This window comes from Mustela nigripes, chromosome 8 (genome assembly GCF_022355385.1).
Source record: "Mustela nigripes isolate SB6536 chromosome 8, MUSNIG.SB6536, whole genome shotgun sequence".
Classification (NCBI taxonomy): Eukaryota; Metazoa; Chordata; class Mammalia; order Carnivora; family Mustelidae; genus Mustela; species Mustela nigripes.
The window spans coordinates 14,248,219-14,275,549 of NC_081564.1; the positions used below are offsets into that span (position 1 = coordinate 14,248,219).

Consider the following 27,331-nt stretch of genomic DNA (forward strand, 5'->3'; position numbering starts at 1 on the left):
CAGAGTTGTGTTGGGCTCGTCTGCGAGGCCAGCTGACTTACCGCTCAAGTGCCTTCTCCAGGGCTGCCATGCTCCAAGGTCTGGGTTTTACTCTCAGAAGTTTGATTTTTGTGGTGGATCCAGATTGAGCCCACTGAGACTCTCACTGGCCAAACTCCAGGGACCTGGATATTATAGACTCAGAAGGCCAGCCTCTTGCTTCTTGTGAGAATTGGAACTTCTGGGTGGGTTCAGACCCAGGTAGTCCGATATACTTTCCCCTCTGTGAAAAATCTATTCGCAGGAGGTTGGAGCAAAGTGAGTGGAGTAGGTAATATGTGTAGTTTGGGGCTGTGATACTTACATGGTGGTCTTCCCTACAAGTCGCATCTTCCATGTGGACCATGGCCAGGCCTGCTCCCCACTCTCCTGGATGGTGGTGGGGACAGGCCAGTACATTTCAGAGGTGTTTTTCAGAGCACCTTCCTTCTGCTGAAGTTGTCTTTTGGATGAAAATTGATTAGGTTATTTTGGTGACTAGGCTAGTAAAATGGATCAATTTTCACTCTTTCCTAAGAAGAATTCGATTATGTATTCTGATCCATGAGGGATGCAGCTACAATTTTCTGAGCTTATTGGCCATGATAAGATTGTGTTACTCCACATTCTCTCCGCCGCACCTTTACTTGGCTCACTTCCATCAAGTGTTGCCCACCTTCCCCACCCCCCAGACTTGGCTGCCCAGAGGGCCGGGCACACTGGGCTATTGTCTTCGGGGAATAGAACATTCCATGATGTCCACGTGCTAGGTGCTCTTTCTCTAGTGGTCTTTGTGTTTGGTGAGCTCCTTTCATACCTTTTTTTCTGAATTAGGCATGAATGTTGCAGAGCCTCACCGCTGATGTCACTTGTCGTCAAGTATGTAACTTCATTCAGCTGTTTGCCCCTTGGCTTTTTAAAGAGATTTTTGTATAGTGTTTTCTTGGCTGCAGACATGATAAAATTAGCATTGATTGAACTCTTGCTATGCCAGGCATCGTGTTTAGGGCTTTACTGGTATCAACTCCCGTAACCCTCCCAACATCCTGTGGGGGAAGCATTACTGATAATTCTGTTTTATGAAGAAAGTTGAGGCAAGTGTTTACATGGCCTGCCTTAGGTCATGTGGCTGCAGCAGGCAGTCTTGACTGCTGCCTGTAAGTTAGTGGAGAATTGTGCCAGCTTGGCTGAGGGTGAGAGATTGCTGGTAGAGGGGACGACTGTCTCCTAACTTTTTCTCAGGGGTGAGTGTGTTTGTCCTACTTCCTCATGCCCCCACTCCCCCACAGACCTTTTTTTTTTTTTTCTTAAAGATTTTATTTATTTATTTGACAGACAGAGATCACAAATAGGCAGAGAGGCAGGCAGAGAGGAAGAAGCAGGCTCCCCGCTGAGCAGAGAGCCCGATGTGGGGCTGGATCCCAGGACCCTGGGATGATGACCTGAGCTGAAGGCAGCAGCTTTAACCCACTGAGCCTCCCAGGCACCCCACCCCCGTATACCTTTACAAATACTCATCAGGTCCGTGGTTCTCATCACTTATCTTCCACGTATAGGGGGTAAAAAAAAATCATTGTTACCCATTTCCCTTTATAAGAGCAACACACAGAAGTATTTTTTGGCTTCGTACATGTGATTATTATATATTCACAGATTGTGCATCTTGCTGTGGTGGAAGGGCTACACTTGAATTCCATAAGGTTGTCCTGTCTGCTGTGCTGATAGTATGCACGGTCATGAATGAATGACACTGTCAGGCTTGACGTCTCTGGTCGTTCTGCAGGAAATTCCGTAGAGCCTGTACTGTGTGCCTGAACTATTGCGAGGTACTGGGGTGGAATTCAGGAATCTCCGGGGAAAATGTCCCATACAGTGTGGAGTTTGCTAGCAAGAGCTTTGTACAGAGGTTTGCACTGGTTGCTTGGAAGATGGTTTGATTCTGGAAGCCATCATGGGACAGGGAGCATTGAGCTGGCTCTCAAGGGATGTTGTGTAGGAGTATGCTGGGCAGAAGAGAGGGGGCCAGGCAGAGGTGACGGTGTGTAAAGGCTTAAGGGCATACATAGTAAGGCAGGAGACCTTGGGTGAGAGACTTGGCCTATTTTCTGTAGAGCATGGTGAGCCATGAAAGTATTGAATAAGAAGGGGGATGTGTAGAATGATCTGATTTGTGTCTTAGGGAGATTGTTCTGTGGGGGATGAGAATAGGATGAGGGGATGGAGTTGAGAGGTGGTTTAGCAGCAGAACTATGCATGATCTGGTGACTGTGATGTTTCGGGGAAAGAAGATAAGTCACAATGACAGATTCTGTTCTGGCTGGGGAAGATAGACAGATGAGATGCACCCGAGGCACGGGAGAGGAGGCAGCCCTGGGAGGTGAGACACAAAGTGAGGACACTTGGGTCATTCAGAATGGATGGTGTCAGTGGGCACAGGTTGCCATTCAGAAGGTTGGGGCAGCTGGCCTCGGTGATAGAGGCTTACTGGGACACAGGCTGAAACCTGACTGGACTCCAGTGGGCACCAGCGGCAAGGAGCCTAAGGGAGCAGATCAGGAGACGAGAGCCCTGTGCAGTGGTGGCTGGGGAGGAGAGATTTTAAGGCAAAGAGAGTCAGCAACAGTGCAGACTGCAGAGAGAAGTCAAGAAGAACGAAAGAGACTTTATTATGAGCCTTCATTAGATCATTCTTGACCGTCAAGTAGCTACGAAAGGTTGTAAAACAAAACACGAGTCCAAGTTTGTAAATGAACACATTTATAAGATGTTGGCACCGAGGCCAGTGGCCTCTCGGTCTTCTGCACGAGTGTGCTTCAGTTTTCCCTCCCTCCGTGAGAACAGCAAGGATGAGTTGACCTGGATGATCCAAAGGTTCCTTTGGATCCCAAGAGCCTACCACTCTGTGGCTTCTGAATTTGAGGGAAGAGGAGGAAGGTCCTGGTTTACAGGGTGCTGGAGAGATGCTTCCACAGTTAGCCTGCACTGCTGTGCAGCGTTTCTGAGCGGGGCGAGCACTTAGGCCAGCCAGTCCGAGTCTTCTAAACACAGCCCCCAGCCCGAACATCTGATGTGGGTGACTGCCTTAGGCCCCGTGTAAACCAAATGTTCCCATTAAAGCAGTTCTGATTGGGTGGCTGTGGGGCAGCTTTACTTACAGTGCAGCGATTCTTACTTCAAGTGGGAGTTGGATAGATTTACCCATTCAATTCTTGCCACAGATTCTATGGAAGTGAAACCCATCATGACCAGAAAGTTGCGGAGGCGACCAAATGATCCTGTCCCCATCCCAGACAAGAGGAGAAAACCCGCTCCTGATATCCATTTGCATAATTGGTTTTTTTCTTAAGACTATTGAATCCTTTGCTTGTCCATTTGCTAGAATATATGTGGCCATTGTCCTGTGGAAATTGTGTGTGATTGGCAGGCATGTGTATTTATCCCTGAGCTAAGGAATAGCCAATTTTTTGAAAAAGATTTATTTATTTGAGAGAGAGAGGGAGAGCACTTGCAAACATGAGCACAAGCAGGAGGAGCAGTGGGCCAGGGAGAGAGAATCCCAAGCAGGCTCCCTGCTAAGAATAGAGCCCAGTGTGGGGCTCAGTCCCGCGACTCTTAAGATCAGACCAGAGCCCAAAAGAGTTGGCCGCTTAACTGATTGAGCCATCCAGGTGCCCTGGGAATGGCCATTTTATCATGAATCCTCGATCGCCACTGCTTCTAATGGGCTAATGGGTGGCGTTTGTAGAGAGCAGTTATTTGGAAGGACACTTTTCTGGAAGTTCATCCTGGTTTTAACATTTGGAGATTTAAGGCGACCTCAGATTTCACATGCCTTTATTTTTCATATAAAACCAGGCCAGTAACACCTGCCTTTTGTACCTCCATTACTTATATCCCGAAGACAGTGGAGCACAAGTTGTTAAATTAAAGCAAAGAGATTTCAGTCACATAAAAAAGCCCTTTAATCGTAAAAACGAGAGGGGGAAGCAGGACACACATCACAAAATTCTTTTTCTGTTCTCTTGAGGAGAGAATAAGTAGCATTTATAAAAAATAATTCAGTTGTCTTCTCCCAAGAGAGGGTTTAACTTCAGGTTCCTTTGTCTTCACAACTGAGGGTTTAAGTTATGTGGGAAGAATAAGCCCACATCTGTGTGTGTGTGTGTGTGTGTGTGTGTGTGTGCATACACACACGTGTGCAAGGCGTCTGGTCTTTGGAACAAGAGCACTTCATAAATTGAGGAGGAAGGTCTCCTTGTTCTGTGTCCTATGCTCTCATTCTGGGACTTACTAAATGACTTAGAGATGTTTGAAAGAAATTTGTGAGTTCTTTTATGTACCTGGGCACCACGACATTCAGTAGAATCAGCAGCTCCCGAGAGGCAAACTGCTATAGAAACAGCATCGGACAGAATCACACTGTAAATCCTAAAGTCCTGGTACCATTTTGTTGATTTCTGCTTGCTTAGAAACCATGCTTCTCAGACACGTTCCTTTAACTCTCAACACCCCAGCTAAACTATTTGTTAACAGACGAACAGATCATGGAGGATCTGAGAACGTTAAATAAGGTACAGTTTGATTTTTTTTTTTAATTTATTTGAAAGCTTAGGTTTGTGTCCTTCACGTGTTACTTGTTAAATCGTTTTGATACCTTTGACACTTTGTGTTGCATCTGAAATGATCTGCACTAAGATTTCTTGTTGTTCTTCCTACAGCTTAAGTCACCTAAGAGACCAGGTAAGTGCATAGTGTTGCTGGCATTTTTTAAATCCTGTTGTGGGAAAAGCATGTTTATACCTGACAGGGAGTTGTTGTAATTTTCAAAAATAAAAATTCTCATCATTTGTCTAAGAGTAGTCTTCATGAAAACTGAAGGGAACCTTAGGTGCCCCCTCCCCGATTTTTTTTTTTTTTTTTTTTAAGCCCTGCTATATTAAAGTTATTTTTACTTTTTCCTTCATTTCTTGTAAAAGAGACATTTGATTGATAGGCTGGTAAAGGTTTTCTTCTGTGTAGGCATCAGGCATAAGATTTAAGCACACCTCCATTTCTGGAAATGAAACCAGAAGGATTTTTCAGTATTCCTTGTCTTGTGGAGTGCTGGGTGCCCCTGTTCCTGTGGCACTTCGTGGCCTGGTTCTGGTGAGGGACTCATAGTCCCAGCTTACAGAAGAGGAGAGCCCAGGTTCACAGTGGTTCCTTCCAGGTGGCACTTGAGAGTCAGTGCTAGGCTGCAAAGCAGAATTCTGGATGGGCAAGGCATTGTTATGTTTTAAGCACCAGGATTACTTACATGTCTGTTTACTCACCAAGCCTTGTGGAAGGAAACAGGATCCTTTTTTCTCTGAACGATTTCCTTCTGAGAGCCACTGTGGTCCTCAGAGAGGTCCCGTGTTTCTGAAGGCATGATGTGGGGGTTGGGGAGGTGGTATTACAGAAGTTGTGTGAATTGAGATCCTTTGGACCTACTTTACTTATTAGCACTATATTAGCTTGACTCTGTACATACGTGATAGTCTGTTTTACCTCGTAATAAACAGTTTTAGAAATGACTTCGGATTAATAATTTTAAGAAGATTGTCCTAATTCCTGCCCTTCTGGGCTTCCAGTGGTCACGTGGGCAAATCACTTAGCCTGCCGGCATCCCCGGTTTCTCCTCTGTTCAGTGAGGTTAAGCTTTGCCTTGTTTACCTTACGGGGTTGGGTTGAGCAGCAAGTTAGGTGTAATGTACAAAATTTTGTGGAGTTCTCATATTTACAACCCCTAAGGACTTAATGATCATGATTATTACCCCTTTTTGATAGCATTTCAATTAAAGCATGTTAGTTGTTGGGTCCACATGATTGTTACACGTTTAATCATTGACATATTTTTGGTACCTCCAGCATCCCCGTCCTCTCCTGAACACTTACCTGCCACACCGGCAGAGTCTCCAGCCCAGAGATTCGAAGCTCGAATAGAAGATGGGAAACTGTACTATGATAAAAGATGGTATGTTATGGAAAAATACAGATTATTTGTTAAGAGTCTCAAAAGAACCCCTTGGGAAGAGCACTAGGGTTCTGTCTCATTGTTCCTGAGCATGGCTGCTGCTTAGCTTACATAGTACTAAAGTGGAATAACATTTCAAAGTGAATTAGGACAGGGGAGCCTGGCTAGCTCAGTCAGGGGAGCATGTGACTATTGCTTTCAAGGTCAGGAGTTCAAGCCTCATGTTGGGTATAGAGCTTGTGTTTAAAAAAAAAAAAACAAAAACCAGGGCACCTGGGTGGCTCGGTTGGTTAAGCGGGGCTGCCTTCGGCTCAGGGCATGATCCCAGGGTCCTGGGATCAAGCCCCGCATCAGGCTCCTTGCTCGGCAGGAAGCCTGCTTCTCCCTCTGCCTCTGCCTGCTGCTGTGTCTACTTGTGCGCTCTCTCCATCTCTCTAATAAGTAATGTCTTTAAAAAAAAAAAAATGAAAAAAAAAAGTATCAGGAATTATTTGATCGATACTACTCATTCAGTCTCTGAAGGCAGTGTTTCCCGAGCACATGTTCTGATGGGAGCCTTCCTCTCTCCGTGCCGTTGGCATAATACTAGAATTTGCAGGCTTCTCTCTTTGGTGCTACCCCTGTAGACTGAGGCTAGGGCTTATGTCCCTCTCTATCGTAACTCTGCCTTTGCACACTAAAATTGATAGGTGTTCTGTAGAAAAAAACATTTTGTGGTCAGATGAGTCTGGGGGAGGACCATGCTAGTTAAAGAGTTTCTTTGCTGTAGGTGCTCTTTGGGTTCTCTGATAGGCTCATGTGTGCTCTATTTCTGTGATGTTGTCAGGTATTACTTATTTGACCCGGGATACCCTTTGTGGTGCTTCATCCTACTATATGAGCATTCCAGGAAACGTACTTGGGGAAATTGAATCTTAAAACCTTACTAGTTTATATAAAAGACAGGTTTGTTTGTTTTTTTTAACTGCTTTTTGTAAAATTTTAATTCTTAGTTGCATGCGACTATATAGGTATGTTATATTAGGTTTTTAATATGCCGGAAATATTTGAGAATAAAAACACTTTAAAATCTTCAGACCACCAGCGTTTCCATTGGGAAGGAAATGGTCAAGCAATGTTAGACTTAGAAACTCATTTACTTACTCATTCAGCAAACATTACTATCTGCTCTGTAGCCCCAGATTCTGCTAGGTGTTAAGCCACATGTCTTACCTCCTTGTCACAGCTCCTTTATTTCTGACATACTCTTTTATTCATTGTCCCTCTGCAATTTAAGTCATGGTGGACACATTGGCATTTTGGATTTCCGCTTGTTTGTATGGCACATGTTTATCTGGGGTTACTGTGTGCTCTCTTTAATTATCATTTATGATCACTATCATTTTTAATGATCTTTTGAGTTTCAATATGTTAACCCAAAGTTCCAGAATTAGAGTAACGGTTATTTTGAATTGTTTGAGCTTTGTTAAAAAAGAAAAACCCCAAGATTTGTTAGTTTATTACCTTAAAATATTACCCTTCCGAAGTTGGTAGAAATGCTCAGAAATCTAGTCTTCCCTGAAATAAATCCGTTCCCTCAAAATATTTGGTTACAGTTGAGTTAATTACCCGGGAGATGGTGAAGGCTGCCTCTGCCTGTGAGCCTGATCTTAGTGACTTCTGCCCCTCTCATTTGACTATTTCACTTTCTTCAAAAGGGCCTGTGTTGGAGACTTTGCTTATCAGAACAGATCACCACTAGGTGGCAGGCTCTAACAATGCAACACACTGAGGGGGCAAAATAATGTGAAAAATGTTTCTAATAATGAAAACCAAATAACCTTTAAAGATCAAGCCCGCACATAAGAGCCGTCTTCAAAAATGATGAGCTTTATCACTAACGTTTTTACGGATCTGTGAATCTTAAAGCTATGTGATATTTCAGACGAAGTTCATTTTGTAGTTGCGTTGCTTCAGATCTTCTTTCGAAGGCTTAATTTTTAGACTTTGAGACTTGTCTTGAGGGTGAAAATGCAGTAGGAGAAAATTTTTGTTTTTCTAAAGAAGGGATCCCTGGTGCCTGGTGTTTCATAATGTAAATAGAGTGGTCACGTTTGCTGTGCTAGATCCCCAGAGCATTAAGAGTGAATTTCGCGGTCTCTCTCGTAGGGGCTGCAGAAATTTTGAAAAGAAGGTCTCTGGGAGCATTTTCCTTTTTTTTTAAATTATTTTTTTAAAAAAATATTTTATTTATTCATTTATTTGAGCGAGAGAGAGAGCACAAGCAAGCAAAGAGCGTGAGGAGGAAGCAGGCTCCCCGCTGAGCAGAGAGCCCGATGCGTGGCTCGATCCCAGGACCCCGAGATCATGACCCGAGCCGAAGGCAGAGGCTTTAACCCACTGAGCCACCCAGGCGCCCCAGCATTTTCCTTTTTCAGTGAGTTTCAAGTTGCATATTGTTGAAGATGGCAGCTGTTGTTTTCATCTGTATTCTATGGTTTTCCTTTTAGCCTTGGGAGTCAGAGTTGATGACACATTGGTGGGAAGGTGTGTCTCTCCTTCCCTGCCACAGATGGAAGGTGTTCATGCGGGTCCCGGCCCACGCTCTGACCAGTGCAGAGCTGGCCTCCTCTCCCACCAGGGTCAACTTGATGTTTCGTCTTAGTGTCCTGTCAGCTGGGAGACTTTCATTCTTCTTTTTTGCCAGTCACGGCCTGTGGCTGAGAGGGCAAGTGAACCGCTTTATGCCCACTCTGGTGGGATGGAGTATTTGTGCGCAGTGGTACTTCTGGCGAAACGTGTTTCATTTAGTTTCAAATGACTTCAGCAAAGTGAGTGTGATTCAGGCTTCTCGTCTTGGCATGAACACTTACCAAGCTACATTTCATTTTGAAAGATAAGCATCTTCTCTTTATCTTGGTCTGGTAGTGCTTTTAAGGCATTTTATGTCCTGCTGTAAGTTTTCCTCGCATTTTGATTTGGACTAATGACCCTTCTTAGAAAGTACCAGTAAAGTAGCTGATATTTTAAAATAACTAACTAGCTGATGGTGCTGGCAGACTAGTTTATCTCTCCTCACTTTAAATCTTGGGCTGTTAATATGAATTAGGAATGAACCCCCCCACCCCCCACTTCTTCCAGCCTTCAACTGACAAAGACTGTTAAATGGTGAATATTTACAACTGGCATTGGGACCCTTTGAGGTTCCAGAGCTTTAACATGGTATTCAGTTTTTTTGGGGAAATGAAACATTAATATCAGGATTCCCAGTAGGAAACAAAATTAAATTAATCCTGCCCCCTCCTTTTTGACCCACCTTTTGAAGAAATTGCTTTCTTCCGTAATAGTACTACTGTTGATTCTAGTTCATTGGGTTTAATAGTAGAAGCAAAGCTCTAAGAGCTCATTTGTCGGGATTCCCAGGTCAGGATTTCCATTAGTAATAAGGTAATAAAGTCAGTTCGATTTTTGTGGCTTGTTCTCTGAGGCTATTTAAAGGTTTTTTCTTTCATCTGAGATGAGTTGCAGCTTATAAAATGGGTTAATTGGCAAAAGTGATAATGTACATTTTTAGTTCTATTGTTGGTGCTTTTTAATAGTTTTTATGTCTATATTTATTTTAAATTCTCTCCCCCTCTTTTATTAGTCTTTAGCAATTAACAAGTAAATTTGTATGTGAGGGTCGACCTATACGTTTTAGTTTCATCTTGAAAATATGAGTGCTAATTTCTGAGGATTTTTTTTTTCTTCTTCCAGAGAATTCAGTTAGTTGAATAGATTTGGTATCCAGGGATAACCCGTATTCCCTAAGACTGTTGTGTGGTGCGTGAGACTCTGGTTCAGGGGGATCTGGGAATCCATTGGCTTGGAAGTGGGGTGCTTTGGGAAACACATAGGCCAGCTCTGCTCTGGAGCAGATGGTGACCAATGGTGGACATTCAAGCTACCACCATTTGGTTACCCCAAAGCAGGCAGATTGGGGAGGTGGCCAGATGCTCAGGTCCCAGAGGACTTCTGGGGTTGGGGGGTGGTTATAGATGAGATCTCATTGTTTACTTCCGGTATTCATTTTAAGGTCAGCCCGAGGTGTTGGGGTTTGGGTTCTACACACATCTGAAGTAAAATGCAGCGCATCTCCTGAGAGTTGTTTGACTAGTCTCCCAGAGTTAACTGTTGTCCTTGAAGACATTAAGATGTTAATTTTAACATGAGGTATTATCTTTACCCGTCTTTGTTATTTAGGTATTTTTCAGAACCATGACTTACTTAGTTTTTAATATGAGTAATACCTTAATTCAGAGAAAAGAAAGCCATTCAATAGAAAGAATACTGTTCTTAATTTATATTTCCTATTTCTGTAAAGTTGTAATACATGTTTTATTATACGTCTTAACTACATAACTTTACCCAATTTTTTCTGTGTGTGTGATACACACATAACATGCATATGTTTTTTTACAAGCACAGGAACGTAATGGGCATAGATTTCCCTCCTCTACTTAACAGTATACTGAGCATGTTTCCAAACGAGTAACATACTCCTTTACCACACTGTGATCTTTCATTATTAAAGTATTTGGGAAATACTTTCAGAATGACGTGAGACTACATGCATGCTTTTTGTCTTTTTCTCTTTAACCACTCTAATCCCCATAGAATAACTTCAGATGTTCTCCTGCTTTGTAATTTTACTCGAACCATCACTTGAGATGTTAGTGTTTACATAAGAAAGTTGGCTTAGATGTGGGAGGGAAACTGGAATGTTTGAGTCACGCTGTGAACTAATTCAGCCTTTCCTCCTGCACTGTATACTTCAGACCTTGCGATATTACATATTTAGCATAATGAAAGTCCCCTGACCCAGTTTACCAACTGATCTCTGGCCAAAAGCAACTTTAAAGCTGAGTCTAACCCAATCTCGCTGTTCTAATTGCATTTATGATTCGATTTCTTTTAACAGTATTTTCAGGAAGTAAATTGAGTTGGAAACCTGGGTTTTCAGCTCCTAAGTAGCAGGTTAAAGAGTGCTTAGAACCTAGATTGGAAAAAGCTCATTGTGGGAGTGAAGTACATCTCTTTTCTGTGATGTCCTGGCAGTAGATTATTTCATTACACCAGCAAAACAGTCTGCCTTTTCCCCCACAGAAATAATGATAAAATGCAGTACTTTGCTGGGAGATGCATTTTGGTAGAATTTACATGAGTTAGTGGGTCTGTTTAGCTAGATCTGTGCAGCCAGAATGAACCAGAGGTTATGTTCTTGCCTGACTGCGGCTGGCCTCGGCCAGGGCTGCCAGCAGCAGCTCAGCTCCTGTTTCCAGCTCTTGCAATCCAGCAGCTGCTCCTTCATCCTGTGGCAGCTGCTGTTGTCTCGTTTGGGCTTTGGGCCTGGCTTCCTCACTTTGAACCTCGGCCTTATCCCTGAGCTTGTAGCAGTTGAAGGTGATCCTGTGCTACCGGCCAAGAGGATGGCTACTGGGGCTGAAACGGAGTGCCTGTCTGGTCTGCTCCATGCAAGGCAGCTCTCCCGACTGGCTAGGCCAAATCAGAGCCCCTGTGGTGCACACCCTGCTGCTCTGAACCTTGCCCGGTTAGTGCTCCCTGAGTATCCTGGTGTGATACTCAGTGTTCTTCTCTGCTGCTGTATTTGAAGCTGTGTGATCGCAGGGACCTTGTGGTCCTGTTCCCTGTCCACTTCCAACCTCCAGCATCCTCAGTGCTGCACAGTAAGTGATTAATGCGTATTTGCTTAATGAGTGACCAGAGAAAGAGTTGAATTTGGCCTACCTTAGTGTGCATGACTTAATTTGGACATATTGAAAATAAATATGAGATCCGTTGTTCAAACCCTTCTATTTATTTTGTCCACTCAAGTTTCTTCAGTGTTTTGGGGTGGGTGAAAAGCGGGAACAAGTTTTATTTTGAAAAATTGTAATTTACTTTTTGATTGAATTGTGGTATATAGTCCAAATAAAAAGTAAATATGGAGTTAGCTTCCCAGCTTTTCCCCTGCCTTCTTTTTCCCTCTGCAGAGGGACCAAGGAATATATGCTTTAGATTAGGAGGAGGTGACGAGGTCATCTGATCAATGAAGGATGGAGGCCTTCAAACTAAATCTGAAATCCACACTCTTCCTCAAATGTAAATTAAGACTCTTAATTATATTCTTTGTTGCAGTGTTTTTCTTTCCTTCCCTTTTTTCTTTCTTTTTAAAAACTGGTGCCGTTAATAATACTGTATTATTGATTTAGAATTTGTTAAGAGCATAGCTCTTACGCATAGTGTTCTTTCTACAAAAGAAAAAACAACAACAAATAATTCTGAAGAGGGCAGGAGGAAACTTTGGGAGCAGATGGGTATGTTCATTGTGGTAATGATTTCACGGGTGTATATACTTATCCCTAGAATCATTGAGTTATAAATTAAAGATGTATGGCTTTTTTTTTTTTTTTTTTTTTTTTTTTTTTTTTTTTTTTTTTTTGGTGCGTCAGTCTTAACCTTGATAAAGTGGCTAAACACATACATAAACTTGTGTCATGTTTTTGGCAGGTACCACAAGAGCCAGGCCATCTATCTGGAGTCAAAGGACAACCAGAAGCTGAGCTGTGTGATCAGCTCTGTCGGAGCCAATGAGGTAGGGGCTGAACTCCCTGCCCCCGCAGGAGAGCAAAGTGTACTAAAAAAAAAAAAGTGAGAGCAAAACTGTAGTGCAGGTGCCACCAAGAACGTACAGTGGGATCGTGTGTCATATGTGGGTTAGGATCTCAGTCAGCACTTCCCGGCAGAAATTGCACAGAGACAAAAAAAATCCCTGAAAACCCCTTACTCTGCTTGACTACCAACATAATGTGGATTTGTATGTTCCTGGTGGTATTGGTGAACTCCAAGTATAGTAATTGAGTCGGGAGCCACTGAGGGAGACTACAGGAAAGAACAGAAGGCAAGTCTGTGTGGTATCTGTGTGTTCAGATCCTGCTGCTTTGTAAGATCACCGTGTACATGGAACTCGCTTGTGGAGCAAACTCCATCTTTGTTATTTCTCTAGAGCTTTTGTGTGTACTAAGAGGTTTGCTTTGTGCTGTGAGGATTTAATGACACACCTGGCTCAGGGTGGGCACACAGTAAGTGCTCAATAAATGCATGCTGGCTAGATCTGAGCTCTACAGTGCTCCTTGTCTGCTGTCTTTACAATCTGGCACGTCCTATTGTGCCTCTCTCTCAGCAGTGAGCTGCTAGGCTCTGGCCCTCAGGTATTGGTTTCCTGGAGTCTCTCCTGTAGGGTAGTGACTGGTTCTAAAGTTAGCTCAGAAGGTTATGCTCCAGGATAGGATGACTGGCGAGTGAGTTCTCCGACAGGCCCTTTGTTAGGGGGAATGTCAGCAGTGTATAACTTGTATTGTTAGGAGTTTTAAAAAAGTTTAAAACTTTAATAGCTTGATTGGCTTGATCTGTTATCAGTCCACAAATGTCTGCAAAGAAATTGATTTTTATGTGTCTCCCCTCTGTAACTTATTCATGCCAGTGCACAGTAAATCTAATGAAACTGGATTATGAAATAACTTAAGCCTCTTCCATTCTCCTAGCTTCCTGAATTGAAAATGCCCTCAAATGTGACTAGTTTGCAAAATGATTGTTTACTCAGAAGTTAGGGAGAGCCTTCCAGATAAATGAATGTCCTTTCTCTGTGGGTTTGGGGTCTGTGAGTCACCCCAAGCCAAGTCAGGAGCAGAGCAGGATCTGATGGAGGGACCCGCTGTTAGTCAGCAAGAGCTGTTGTCACTTCACAGCAGAGCCCTTGTGCCTGGCCTCATCCTCCTTGGTGACACCTCAAGATTTTTCAGGAAAAATAGAAATGCAAGTTATATTTTTTTTGTCTCTGTTGAAGATTGTCATCCTTTGACATAACAGAGTGTCAAGGAGGTCTGACAAGAAAACGGTGACACTGAGACATGTCACCTGGAGGGGAGAGGCCTCAGTGCACCCGAGGCATGCGACTCTGGTAAAGGGAATATATTTCTCACTTCTTGGAAGTATTCCAGCTGATTTTTCAGGTCAAATCCTAAGTGACCCTGGAGCCAGTTGGCCTTGGCATAACCTGACTCCAGGGACATTTGTTGGGTGAGTCTGAGGCTATTGGTGACTCCCCATTTCAGCCCTTCTTGTGGTCATTTTTCAGTTTAAAGTGCTTCTGCGAGGTCCTTAGAGGCTCAGCTTCACATGAGGTCTTTATTTTTAAACCGCTGTATTTGACTTTGAAGTCTCTCTGTTGCTAAATAATCACATTAAAGGAATTGAAACGAGACTTAGAACACACACTTTCAAAACCTGAGAATTGAATGGGGGAGGGAGCAGATAGGTCTGTAGACGTCTACTTGCATATGTGGGTGAGATGCAGAACTTCAAAGAATCGTGCTTCTGGCCCCATCTGTTGGCACATTAATTAAACGGACGAGGAACAGGTGAGAAGAGTCAGGGCCAAGTTAGTGGATAAGAGCAAGCAAGGGGTTTTGAGAGCAGGCACCAGAATTCACATTGGACAAGTTGACTTAGCCTTCCTCTTCCATAAAATGGGGTGAGGACAGTACATTGTAGGGTGGTTCTGAAGATGAGAAAGCTGAGGTGTGACTGAGCTGAGGTGTGACCAGTGTCCGGTGACCGAGGAGGAGACTGCTTCCCACTTCCCAGTCCTGGCCACAGGGATGACACTTGCTGAGTGCCCTGCTCTGGCGGTCCTGCTGCTGGCAGAGTTCATTCTCCATTCTGTGCAAGAATGCATCTGCCCTGTGAAATGTCAGACATCTGATACCATCTGTGGGAAAAGGATATGGTCAGGGGAGAAGGGCTGTCTTAAGCTAATTTAGCCTTCTGATGCTCCTAATTGGGCCTTCGCTCACTCATAGGCCTTTTTTTTTCCTTGTTATTTTTTTCCCTTCCTTTTCTGCCATGACCATTAGCCTTAATTGCCAGGAAACCAGAGTAGTGAAAGACTATGATATGGAAGTCCCTTGAGGCAAGGAAAATATTTCCAAACTTGATTGCAAGTTTATATTCATGAATGCATGTATTTTGAATGTCGATGGTGCTGTAATCAAACCAAATAAAAGAATGTCCTTAAGATAAGGCAAGAATAGAACCTGAGATCATGGTGCCCTCCATTTACATAATCAGAGGTGTGAGAGAGGGAGAAGGAAGGAGAAAAGGTCCCGGGCTGACGCCTGCCCTATGCTAAGTGGTTCCTGACGGGTGGCGGGGTGCAGCCTGAGAGGAGGTTGCCGCGGTTCCGCCCGCACCTCATGCTGGCAGATGTTTGGATGCCCTGGAAGACTTTGTCCTCAGTATTCACTCTAGCCGCTCTCATCCGGTTCCCTTTCCTTCTCCCCTGCAGATCTGGGTGCGGAAGACAAGTGACAGCACCAAGATGAGGATTTACTTGGGCCAGCTTCAGCGCGGGCTCTTTGTGATCCGCCGGAGGTCAGCGGCTTGACTTTTCTACAGTGTTCTTCCCTTGACCTTTTTTCTGGAGTGGTTTTTCGTTTTGTTTTCTTCCAAATAGAAAGTTTTTAACCCGGGAATTGCTCCTTGGCCTTGGAAACTGGGGAGCGCTGCTGTGGATTCTGCGAGGCGCTGTGGTGGCAGCCACTTCCGTCTTTGCGTTGCTCCTTCCTGCCTCGACCTCTTCCGGCCAGCCGTCATCGTGAACTCTTGCTTTGGGGAGTGTTGCGAGTTCGATTGACTCATTTCTTTGTGGGATTTTTTTGCTTATACTTTGTCTTTTTTTTTTTTTTTAAGCCTCCTTTGAGTTTGAAGGGATATCTTTTTTTTAATTGACTTTAGGTCTTTCTACCAGGAAGGGGTACACTCTACATTGCATTTTCATGTTTTGAATCTAATTAGTGGATCACGTAGCTCTTTCCCTTGTCGAGCCCAATTCACTGCTTCCCCAGAAGCTTGGGGCAGAGGTCCTAGCAGAAGGAGATTAATTCTCCTGGCTCTCAGCCTTCTCTGAGAAATAAATGCCTTGTGTAACATCTGGCGTATGCCATCCATTCCACTGGCTGAGCGACAGAGAAATTTGCCTGGGTGGCTACGTGCACTGAAGTAAATGGGGTTGGGGGGAGGGGGGCATCTCAGGCACAAATGTGCTGAAGGTACCGCATTTGAAATGTTATTTAATGCAAGTGGTTTATGCAGACACATTTGTTCTAGCTCAAGCTGGAGCAAGTGGTCATTTCAGAAGTTTTTATTTCTAATTCATTTGTTTCCTGCCCCTAAGGAGATGAAGTACCTCGTGCCGACCAATTATCTGGGTTATCTATTGTAGGTGGGGAGGGGAAACTGACTGGGCAGTCATCAGTTATCTGTAAACTCTCACTCATAATTCCATTTGCACACTCTTGTCACTGATGCCGTTACTGCACATGGACTGTTTCCAGCCTGTGGAGCCTTGTCGGCACCCCCAGCCTCCCAGGAGGTCTGGCCCAGGCTGAAGACAAAGGAAGCTCTGCTGTGGCTGCCACTCACCAGAGGAATCCTGGGGGCAACAACCTTCCCCACACTCCTTGCCTTCTGCTCCTCATTTCCAGCCTTGGAGAGATGGTTCACTGGCAGATGGGCCTTTCTGGTTCATAGCTGCCACCATAGGGTATTTAAGGAATTTGGGGTTAGAGCAACGGTTAGCTTCTCTGTGGGAAATTAGTAGACCTTATGCATCCTAGGAAATCTTGGTGTGTCGTGCCCTTGGTCTCAGGTGATTATCTTTGTGTCATTTCTTGATATATGCACCCAAAAGCAAGTCGGGGGCCGTGATGACAAGCGAAATCACCCTGTAAGTCCTGGCTTCAGTAGAGACCAAACATTACTGACTCAGTAGAGGTGTGTACAGATTTGTTTTTGTTTTAATTTATAACGCATTCCCCCCGCCCCCATGTTGGAGTCTCCTTTAGAGAATAAGGTAAATGATGCGTGTTTGTTTAGAGTTGCCTGGGTGTTCTGTGCTTCTCTGCCGCAGCCCCCATGATGATGATTATTGGAGTGAACCAAGTCCACAGTAAACAGGGCCTTCATCTTTCCTTTCTTCTTGACAGCCTTTGCTCTGCGGGAGGGTCTCTGTTGCTTGCATTGTCCCTGTGGTGTGTGTAACATCCCATAAAAGCAGGCAGCTGTCTGTTCTCCACTAGTGCCCTGTGATGGAAATTTAGTTACAGTATGTGTGGTCATCAGAGTTTGTTTTTGTTTTTTTGAATGATTGTCTTACTTGGCTTCCTAGCAGTACACCAAAGTTTGTTTTTTTTTGGAAAAGCTTGTGTTGATAACTACCGGAGATTTCAGCATCAAAGCAACAAGTTGTCTTTTTTTTTCTTGCCTTTTCTGGTGGCACATTTGTGCTTTTGTGAAGTAACTGTTCATTGGAAGACCAGAGAATGGGCACTTTGGCTTCTTCTCTGGCCTTGGCTACATCACTGCCTTCTGGTCCTCAGTATCCTCACAATCCTTAAATCATGTCTGTGGGAATGGGCACAGTGGGGAATAGACTTGAGACATAGCACAGTAAATTGTACTCCTTATCCCAGAAGATTGAGTTTTTTATTTTATCACTCCAGAGATGAAAAGCCAGCAGTTCAGCCCCTCTGGCAGGCCTCTGTGGTGACCGGGGGTAGCAGAGCCCCCTTGTTTAGGAGGTGGAGGTGCTTGTGATGGGCAAAAACAGATTTTGAGCTTCCTGGACTAACAAGGGGCTGGCTTTTAGCCCAGGTGGCCATTCTTATTACAGAAGGTCTTTCTTTCTCACCAGACCGTAGGGTACCATGTGCATCCCCAAATTCAAACTTTCCTGCACATAAGACTTGAGAAAATGTTGGTCTAGACAACTCTTATGAAGAACCTGTACATGGTGTTAATCTGATCAAGAAATTGCACTTGGGTTATTCTGATCAAGAACCTATTTGTGTTTTGTTCAAGGCACCTACATTGGTATTATACACAGTGTTTGCTATGGATGTGTCGCAGTATTTATTTTACCTCTGCTTGGGGGCATTGTGTTGCCTTCCCTACCCTCTGACTCCCTCTCTTCCAAAGCCAGTGTCCTCTTGAACTATTTCCAGATTTCTGTAGCCATACCAAAGCTAGGATTTTTTCATTTGTTTGGATACCGGTGTTTATGGATATCTAACTACCTAACTTTTTTTTTTTCTTTGAACTTCAAACTGGGTCCAGTAGAAGATCCCAGAGGCTGATCTGCAAATCAAGCTACTTACTTTTGTTTGTGTGTGAGACCCTGTGTTCAGGATTGGGCGACTTTTCTAAGAGAAATATTGGGGGTGGGGTGGGGTGGGGTTGGTTTCTTTTCTTTTTTTTTTTTTACCTGATTTTGGGGATGGAGGGGAATCCTATTTTTTACAGTATATTTGTTTTTTCATTAACATTTCCTTTTAGCCTTGAATTTTTACTAAATTTCCTCCTGACTTAAAAATCTTGTTTCTAATCTGGGAATTTGAAATCTTGGTACTTAATGTTACACCAATTTTTCCAAAGAGTTCAAACCAATTTAATATCAGTACATGGTAAAAATTTGCAGCCATTTCAAGCAGCTGGTGGGCTTTTTATATATCATCATTAACTGGTATCATTAAATGTTCTGAGAGGTGAATGTAAAATGTAAAAAGTATAGGTTTTTTTTTTAATAACAATAAACTTTCAAAGAGAAAACCAGCATGTAGTCTGTGTTATATCCATTGACTTGATAAATGATTGAAATTTCTTTAAGTCCCCCCCCCCCAATTGTGGGGAAAGGAAATCAGGAAAGGGGGAGGGATATGCTAGATATTTGCTTATTATGAAGAGTAAGTTAAGGAATGATGTCAGAGACAGGCTCTCAGTTTTGTAAAGAGCAGTCTAGGAGTGTTGACCCATAAATGTGGTGTACTCTTTCCTTGTTGGTGAAGATAAAACAATCTCATTAAAAACGGAGTCAATAAAATTGACCTTAGATGGGAAGAACCTTAAGGTAAACTCGTGTGATTGAGGAGGATATTGTCATTCGGTACTCTAGAGCACTACCTCCCAATTTAAAAAAAAAAAAAAGAAAAAGAAAAAAGCTGGTATTTCTACAGCTCCGTGGTAGGTAAACTGAGGAGGCTGCTTGCTGCCACAGGTGACTGACCTGGTGTGCTCACGACCCGAGTGTGGCATGCCCATCAGGAAGGGCTGCTCTGTGCTTTGGATGTTGGAGAAGGCAGTCACTGTTTAACTTTTTTTTAATTATTATTATTAACATAAATGTTTGTTCAGAAGAGTGTTCAATTTCTTTTTTTAAAATTTTATTTATTTGACAGAGATCACAAGTAGGCAGAGAGGCAGGCAGAGACAGAGGAGGAAGGAGGCTCCCCACTGGGCAGAGAGCCCAATGTGGGGCTCGATCTCAGGACCCTGGGATCATGACCCAAGCTGAAGGCAGAGGCCTTAACCCACTGAGCCACCCAGGCACCCCATCAAATCTTAATTATAGAAATTGAGTTTCCTGTTTCCTCAAAGTGGGTATGTCCATGTTGATCATATCACCTAGATTAGGAAAGAGGACAGCCAGCTCCCGCAGTCCCAAGCAGACTTCTTTCTGGTTGCTATTCCTCACTAATGGCTAGCCTGACAAGTTTTCTGTATTTTAATTACCTTGAATTGCTGGGTCCTTCCATAGTAGTTTGGAAGAGCCAAGTCCCTGGTGGAGGCTAGGAGCTGGCCAGGGACTTGAGAGCTGGTAACAGAGGATGTGGCAAAATGAGGGAGGGGAAAACCTTTCAGGTAAACCCTGTTTCCCTCCTGCTTGTCGCCAAGGCAAATGGAACTTGCCCTTCATATTAATATCTGCCTTCTCGTGAGTTTTTTGTGTATGTCAAGCACTATGCTAAACCCTTCAGGCGTTCTTTCATTTAATCTTTGTAATGATCCGAGTACTAATACTCTCAATATATTAATGTAATGTCGATATATTAGGTAACATAGTCATTCTGAGACTGACTTAATTTTCCCATGAAACTCCGAGCCCAGCACTGTGCCTAGTCATAGTATGTGCTCGGTAAATGTTGTTCAATAATGTCAAGTGATCAGAGGAGGAAACAGATTCCTTCAGTCACAGAAAATGGTTCAGTAATTTCTCCAAGGTCACACACTGAGTTGCAGAGTCCCAGATCTTTCAGAGTCCAAGCCAGGGTTCCTAACGATTATACCGTGCAGTCTGTTCCCAGCCCCCTTTGTTAAAATTGCATTCGGCATTTCCACCTTTCTTCAGCCCTTCCCTTGGAGTATGTTTTTTTATCTCCTCTCCCCTCTTACAGAATCAGAGAGAGCAAATTTTAGAGGTAAAAACACTTATGATTTGCTAAGACCCTTTCCCCTGCTGCATGACTCTGGGCTTCTCCCTTGGTAATGGAACTAAGAGTCCGGTTGCTTGCCAAGAGGCTGCTTTCTTCTGAAACAGCACGGGCAGGAGTGCCACAGTTCTAAAACCAAGGAACCATTTAGAATGTGAAGAGTGTGCTGTCTTGATGGAGCTAACTTGATCTAATAAGCAACGTGAGAGCCTTTGGAGGAAAACCTGTGTCTTAACTGTGCCTCCCCAACCCCCAGGATCACTTTCTTCCTGCCTGCCTTTCTTGTCATCTCTAAGGTGGGAGGGGTAGGAGCCATTGAACTGGTTTCTAAAAATGTAGATGGAGAACAGCTATCCTACATCTGACTGGTTGCTCTCTGCATGTCGGTGGACATATTCATGTCGTCTCCTGCAGTAGAGTCACTGAATGACAGAACAGACCAGTTCAATGTCACCTGCTTTAGACTGCGTGCTCAGCTTCACCCAGCAACCTGCATAACAACCGAACCCAGGGTTTGCAGTCTTTGGAGAGAGGCAGGAATGAAAGCTATTGCTGGTCTCTTCCACTTCCACAAATCCATTTGGGTAAAGCTGAGCACCTTTCCTCCTCTTAAAAAGGAAACAGTAGATGGAGTGCATTAGAGACATGGGCATCAGCTTACTCTCTTTGGACATAATAATATGGTGAGAAATATATTAGCTTTAGGAATTTTAGTGTTTACTAAACACTAGGTATTTTTGTGAATAACTATGATTATTAAGACCAAAAGATATGTACGTTCAGGAGAATCCCTAGGGGAGTGAGGGTGATAAGATCCAGTGTAGGTACCTAGACACTTAATCCCTTTACCCATTTTCCCTAATCTGTGTTTGCTCAATTCTCTGAAAGATACAGATCTATAAAATAACAAAATTCACTTTACTGATATGGCAAGACCAATAATCAGAATCTGAAATATTCTCTCCCCTGTTTCTCAGAAGCTAGAGACTCAGCAGATGCTTCCCCCGTCTGTTGGCATTACCTGTCTGCCTGCTGATGGTGTGAGTGGGTGTGGGTGTTCCAGAACCCTCTAAGAAAGTATTACCAACAGGGAATAAGGTCCTGAAGGGGGGAGGACAACAGCCTCAGGTTGGCAAGTCCCTGCAGATAGTCAAGAATCACTTATAATTCAACGTTGACTATTTGATAAGTATTTGAGTTTTTACTGAGATGTAATGTGGCATAGTGACAGTGTGGCAAAGCAAAAGCTTTGGAATCAGTATTTGAATCCAGCTTTGCTGTTTCAGTTAACTAGCTGCTGTGTGACTTGAGGCAACTTAATCTCTGTTAACCTCAGTTTCCTTATCTGTTAAATAATATCCACCCCAGAGCATGATTTTGAGGATTCTGATATTAACGCCTAGAACACTTACTATGTGCTAAGCATTTTACCCATATTAACTTACTGAATCCTTACAATGACCCTCTGAGGTAGTTACTATTACAGTCCTCATGTTATAGTTGAGGGAATCAAGAAACAGAGAAGTTAAGCAACTTGTCCAAAGTCACACAGCTAATAAATGGTAAGCCATGGTTCTGACCCCAGTTTCTCTAGAGTCCCTGTTCTCATTCACCATACTGTGCTTTGAGGGGTATGTAATGCAGGACTGGACTGAGGGAATGCTCAGTGGAAGGGACACCATTGTCAGTGCTGCCGCCATCTGTCTGTTCTCTGTCCTTGGATGATAATCTGCCCAATTCTGAGAGACCAGAATGATTTCAAATGGTTTGGAGTGCCCAGTGCGTTGGGTTGAAAACGATTCTGAAGCCCAAGTTTGGTAGATCGGAAGGGGTGACCTAATCAATTACCTTTGTCTGCCATGGGCAAAGGAGCCTATTTATTTGCCATTGCTGATTTAGTCTGACCCCTTAATTTTGAAGTTGGGAACAGCCGAGGCCCAGAGATGGTAAATGATGTGTCTAAGTTCATATGGCCAGCTCTAGACAGGTGACAGGGGTCCTGTATTCATAAACCTGGCATGGCCACCCCTTAATTCAGGGCACTCACTTAACGTCTGTGTGCTTCAGTGTTTGGGCACACTCAACCCAGTGTGCCTGGGACTTTTATGGTTTTAGCTTTCATCATCTTGCATCACAGAAAGCATCTCATACCCAGGCACGCTGAGACAGTTGGTCGCCCTGTTCCCTTTCCTTCTCTGTAAAGTGGGGATGGATGAGAGTTACCCTTTTGCAATGGAGTTGCTGATTCCATGGATTAGCTGAGTTCATACGGATAAAGCCCTCGCAAGCAGCATTTGGGACATAGTAAATCCTCAGCACATGGATTGGTCGTTTGTGGTTGTTCTCGGTTTCATTATCCTCGGAGCAGAGGGTTCCTGCCACAGAATGAGTTTCCTCCCTGGAACTTCACTGTCATCCCAACACGACAGGGGACCTTGCCATGATCATCTGGTCACCTGGATTCAGCTGTCTGGGATGTTTCATCTTCTACTTGAAATAATAAATAATCATGAGCTTGAGGGTTGACGTAGTTACTAGCATTCAATCCCCATGACGTTTATTGAATGGCATTCTAGGTTCTCTTGGGGGACTCAGAGAGATGTAAAAGTATGGTTCCTTCCCTGTGGGACGTTGAGGATGAACAGCCATGCTTGTCCGTCATTCTAGTGCCATGGAACAGGGGCTAAACTTGAGGCCTGGAGAAAGCGGGACAGAGGGCATAATAGCTGCTGACATTTGCAGAGCAGGTGGCTAAGTGCTAAGAGTGCATTCGCTCTATTCGTTGTGCCCTCTGGATTTGTTGTGCCATGTCTGGTGTTTCCAGACTGGGAAACCGTGGTTTACTACGATTAAGAAACTTGTCTCCAGTTCACCCAGCTCCATTCCAGAGCAGGTCGACGCTGACCCAAAGTCTGCATTCTCAGGAACCACGAGTGCTTTATAATTTCTTTTGAAAGCAAGTAAAATTCAGGCTTGGCCCAAAAGCTGAGGCAGGACTTGAGCAGTGTCCATGGCTGGGGACGGGAATTGCACGTGGCGAAAGTGGCTTGAGGAACAGCAGGGGTGGGGAGAGTGGGGCAAATTTAAAAAGTCAAGTAAGAATGTGTCCACTCAATAAATCCGGATGAATGAGCTTTGAACCTTAACATCCGTTTGCTCCCCAGCCCTCCATCTTTTTGTCCTCCCACACTTTGGGTTCACCTTCCTTCCCTTTCTGCTTCTGTCCATTTCTCCCTTCTCTGGCCCACCCATTCCCTCCTCCTCCCCCTTTTATATCACCAGTGTGGTGGCTTGTGGCAGTCTTGGAGTGACGCTTTCCAATTTCACACTTACATGCTCCCGAAAGTATTCGTAAACTAACTCGTATGTAAAACCAATAAAGGGCAACAGCACACATTCCTGTTAGACAGTAATTTTGTTTGACTCCCTTTCTTCTGCGTTGATCACTCATCTTCCTGCACACGTGGCGCTTTGACCTTACCGGAAGTGGAAGTTTCAGGAGTCCAAGCCTGGTGGCGCTCTTGTCAGTGTATGAGTGATAGGAATGCATCAGAGCTGTCCTTATGGAGCACTTTACTGGGGGCCTGGACAAGTGCTTTCCGCACATGACCTTTTTTAACACAGTCAACACACCCACGTGAAGTGTGTCTCGGTTCCCATTTTAACAAATGAGGAAGTTGAGACTTGGAGGAAAAAAGCTTCACCTCTGCCCCACATTCATCCATTTCCTTTTCTTGTTGGCTTCCCCCATCCTCACATAGACTACCAAAGTATAAAAGAGGCTTAGTTGTCATCTGAGCCAACCCCCCTCCGTTTTCCACACCTGGAAACCGACACAGAGAAGGGAAGCAACTTACCCAAGATCATACTGCTGATTAATGGTAGAGCAGAGACTAAATCCAGGTCTCGCAACTCTTCACCCAAGGACCCAGGCTGAGGCTGAAGGGCATGGGTAGGAGATTTGGGTTTGAATTTTAGCTCTGGGTTTTCAAGCTGTGTGATCTTAGGCAAGTTGTGCAACCTGTCTTTCTGGGCTCCAACCTAGAAAGTGGGGATGATAATGACAGCCACCTCAGCCACATTAAATGAGGTCATGTAAACAAAGCAGCCACAGCAATGACCCTCATGCTTGAGACAATGACCCTCGTGCCTGGGTCACTCTAGCACTTTAGAAAACACATCCCCCATTGCTAGCTGCCCACGTTAGGGCCATTGTTATTTCAGGAGTTGTCTGCCCCACCTGCTTCCATCCCAGTATGCCTTGAAGGTAAACCCACAGCAAAGCCACCTTTCCAAGGGTACCCCTGCCACTAGGCGCAGACCTTGAAATTCAAGACAAGCAGACGTCCAAGCATATGTTCTACACCTTACTGATGCCTCAATAGAGAAGAATTTGAAATCCTGCCCCCCACCCCCATGGGCTATGTTTGAGAAACCCACTGGCCTGTGGGGATGGACAGGGACTTGCTCTCCACACTCACTGCCCCAAGCCCCAGGGATTTGCATACTATAGGCATACTTCAAATGCTTATTGAATGAGCAGTTGTTGTCTCCTTATTTCTCAGTGCAACATATTAATCTCTATAATCAAACTAATATTTGTAGTTTAGAAATTAAAGGATTCTGCAAAGTTGGCCACAAAATACAGTAGTCTCCTATTTTCTACCTCATTTCCCTCCGAGAAGCAACATTGCACCTCTTAACTGATTATTTTGCTATTTCTTTTTTATCTCTGCTTAGTACTAATGCTCGATACTTAATTTCTGTGCATTCCTTATTGAATTCTGACCATGGCAATCCTCCTCTCCTCCCCAATATAGTTATTTCTTAATTTTGATTCGGTCAGTATTCAGTGTTTACATTAGTATGGCTATGTAAACTCTAGTCACAGCTGAGCCCTATTGTAAAGTGTGATTGCTTTTTTTTTTTCCCTTGACAACGTTCCCCCCAGGAGTTAATAATTGTCTTGTATTCTGTTGTATGCTTGGTTTCCTAGGTGCTTATTAGGAATTCAACCTCAAAGCCTTCACCAAGTGCCCTTTAAGACATTCAGATACAAGAGGTAGATTTCATCACCTGGAAAAAACCTTCCTGTCCTGGGGACTTCTGACCTGGTTGCCCACCCTGAATGGGTCCCCCACCCCAGACCTGGTCCAACACAGAGCTGTCCCTCAGAAGTCTTCCTTCACCACCATCCTGGGGCTCCCCTTTGTCACTGTTTGGGTTTGGATCTCTCATTCTTATGTCCTTTGTCTTCCTTTTTCTCTGCTCCCCCATTTTGGCAAAGCATGTCTTGCAGTTAACTTACCAAGCATGATTAAAAACACTTTCATTCTGTTCTCTTGCTTCATTGATGGTTTGGCTGGTATAACTACATTTCTAATTCCCAGAATTTAAGCCCATACATTTCCAGAATTGAAAAGGCCCACAAAGCACTTATATTTCAGCCAACCCCTCCCTTCCTTAACCTTCATTTCAAGAGGTTCTGTGTGCTGCTAAATTCATTATTCTCAGGTTTCTCCACTGTCAGTTTTAAGATTCAGGTTTTGTTTTGTTTTAATTTACTTTCCAGCTTCTAAAATCTGGTTGTTTCCTCTCCGGTGTTTTCCATTGTGGAGGGTTTAATTCTAGCTTGGAAATCATTCTCCTTCAAGATTTTGATGGTATTGTTTATTGCTGTCTAGCTTCCGATGTTGTCCTGGAGAAGTCGGAAGCCGTTCTGATTAATTTATTCTTTGATCTTTTCCCCCCAGCTTTGTTGAGATTATAATTGACTTACCATCATGTTGGTTCAGGGCGTACAATGTGATTTGACGTACTAGCATATTGTGAAGTGATTACCACAATAAGGTTAGAACCTATCCATCGTCTCAATAGGTGTACCATGTGTGTGTGTGTGTGGTGAGAACTTTTAAGGTCTACTCTCCTAGAATCCTTCAGGTATACAGCACAGTATTTATTAACTGTCTGTTACATCCCCAGGATTTATCTAAAATAGGAAGTTTATACCCCTTGGCCACCTCCACTCTTTTCCTCCACCCCCACCCTGCTTCTGCCTCCAGCAACTACCAACCTACTCTCTCTTTCGAGGAGTTCGATTTTTTTTTTCTTTTAGATTCCACATATAAGTGAAATTATAGTATTTGTCTTTCTTGGACTTACTTCACTTAGCATACTGCCATTGGTGTTCATCCATATCATTGCAAATGGTGAGATTTCCTTTTTTATGGCTGAATAATATTTCAATGTGTATGTATACCACTTTTTAAAAATCCATTCATTCATCACTAGGCACTCAGGTTCCTTCCATGTCTTGACCATTATGAATAATGCAGTGGTGAACATGGGGGTACAGATATGTTTTGAGACAGTGACTTCATCTCCTTTGGATATATACCCAGAAGTAGAATTGCTGGATCACATGGTAGTTCTGTTTTTTGGAAGGAGCCTTCATACAGTTTTTTGTAGTGACTACACCAATTTCCATTCCCACCAACAGTGCCAAAGACTTGCCAAAAGGGTTTCTTTTTTCTTGTGTTTACCTGTACTTGTCATCTCTTATTTTTTTGATTATTCATTTTAATGATTGGTGATGGTGAGCAACTTTTCATGTACCCATAGCCCATTTGTGTATCCTTGGTGATCTGACTTTTTAACATCTCTGGAAGCTTGTAGGATCTGTGGTATTTTGAAAATTCATGATAATAGGCCTTATAGTGGGCCCATTGTGCTAAGCAGTTAGCTTTTTCAATTCGGGAAACCTATGTCCTTCAACTCTGAGAATTAAAATACACACACACACACACACTTACACACACACACTTCATGGTTAGAGTAGCCAGTCTCTAAGATGGTGCCCACGATCCTTGCCTCCTGGCAGTCATACTGTCTGTACAGTTCTCTGTTGTCATTGGACCAGGGTTGGTCTCTGGGACCAGTAGCATACAGTAGAAGTGATAGTAATTCGGTTCGGAGA

At 43.7% G+C, this 27,331-nt stretch overlaps 1 protein-coding gene across 8 annotated transcripts in view; it reads left to right on the plus strand.

The window, feature by feature from the left end:
- The window catches only part of SUDS3 (SDS3 homolog, SIN3A corepressor complex component), a 205,037-nt gene that overhangs the window by 16,070 nt on the left and 161,636 nt on the right, over nucleotides 1-27,331 (plus strand). For 6 of the 8 annotated variants that reach the window (XM_059408537.1, XM_059408540.1, XM_059408538.1 and 3 more), the window contains exons 7-12: nucleotides 3,237-3,332; nucleotides 4,528-4,589; nucleotides 4,737-4,758; nucleotides 5,908-6,013; nucleotides 12,542-12,626; nucleotides 15,378-15,463. In XM_059408537.1, coding sequence (XP_059264520.1) covers nucleotides 3,237-3,332; nucleotides 4,528-4,589; nucleotides 4,737-4,758; nucleotides 5,908-6,013; nucleotides 12,542-12,626; nucleotides 15,378-15,463 — 457 coding nt within the window. Of the gene's footprint in view, nucleotides 1-3,236; nucleotides 3,333-4,527; nucleotides 4,590-4,736; nucleotides 4,759-5,907; nucleotides 6,014-12,541; nucleotides 12,627-15,377; nucleotides 18,701-25,351; nucleotides 25,437-27,331 lie in introns of those variants that run through there. The other 2 variants (XM_059408541.1, XM_059408543.1) reach the window with 2 other exon arrangements.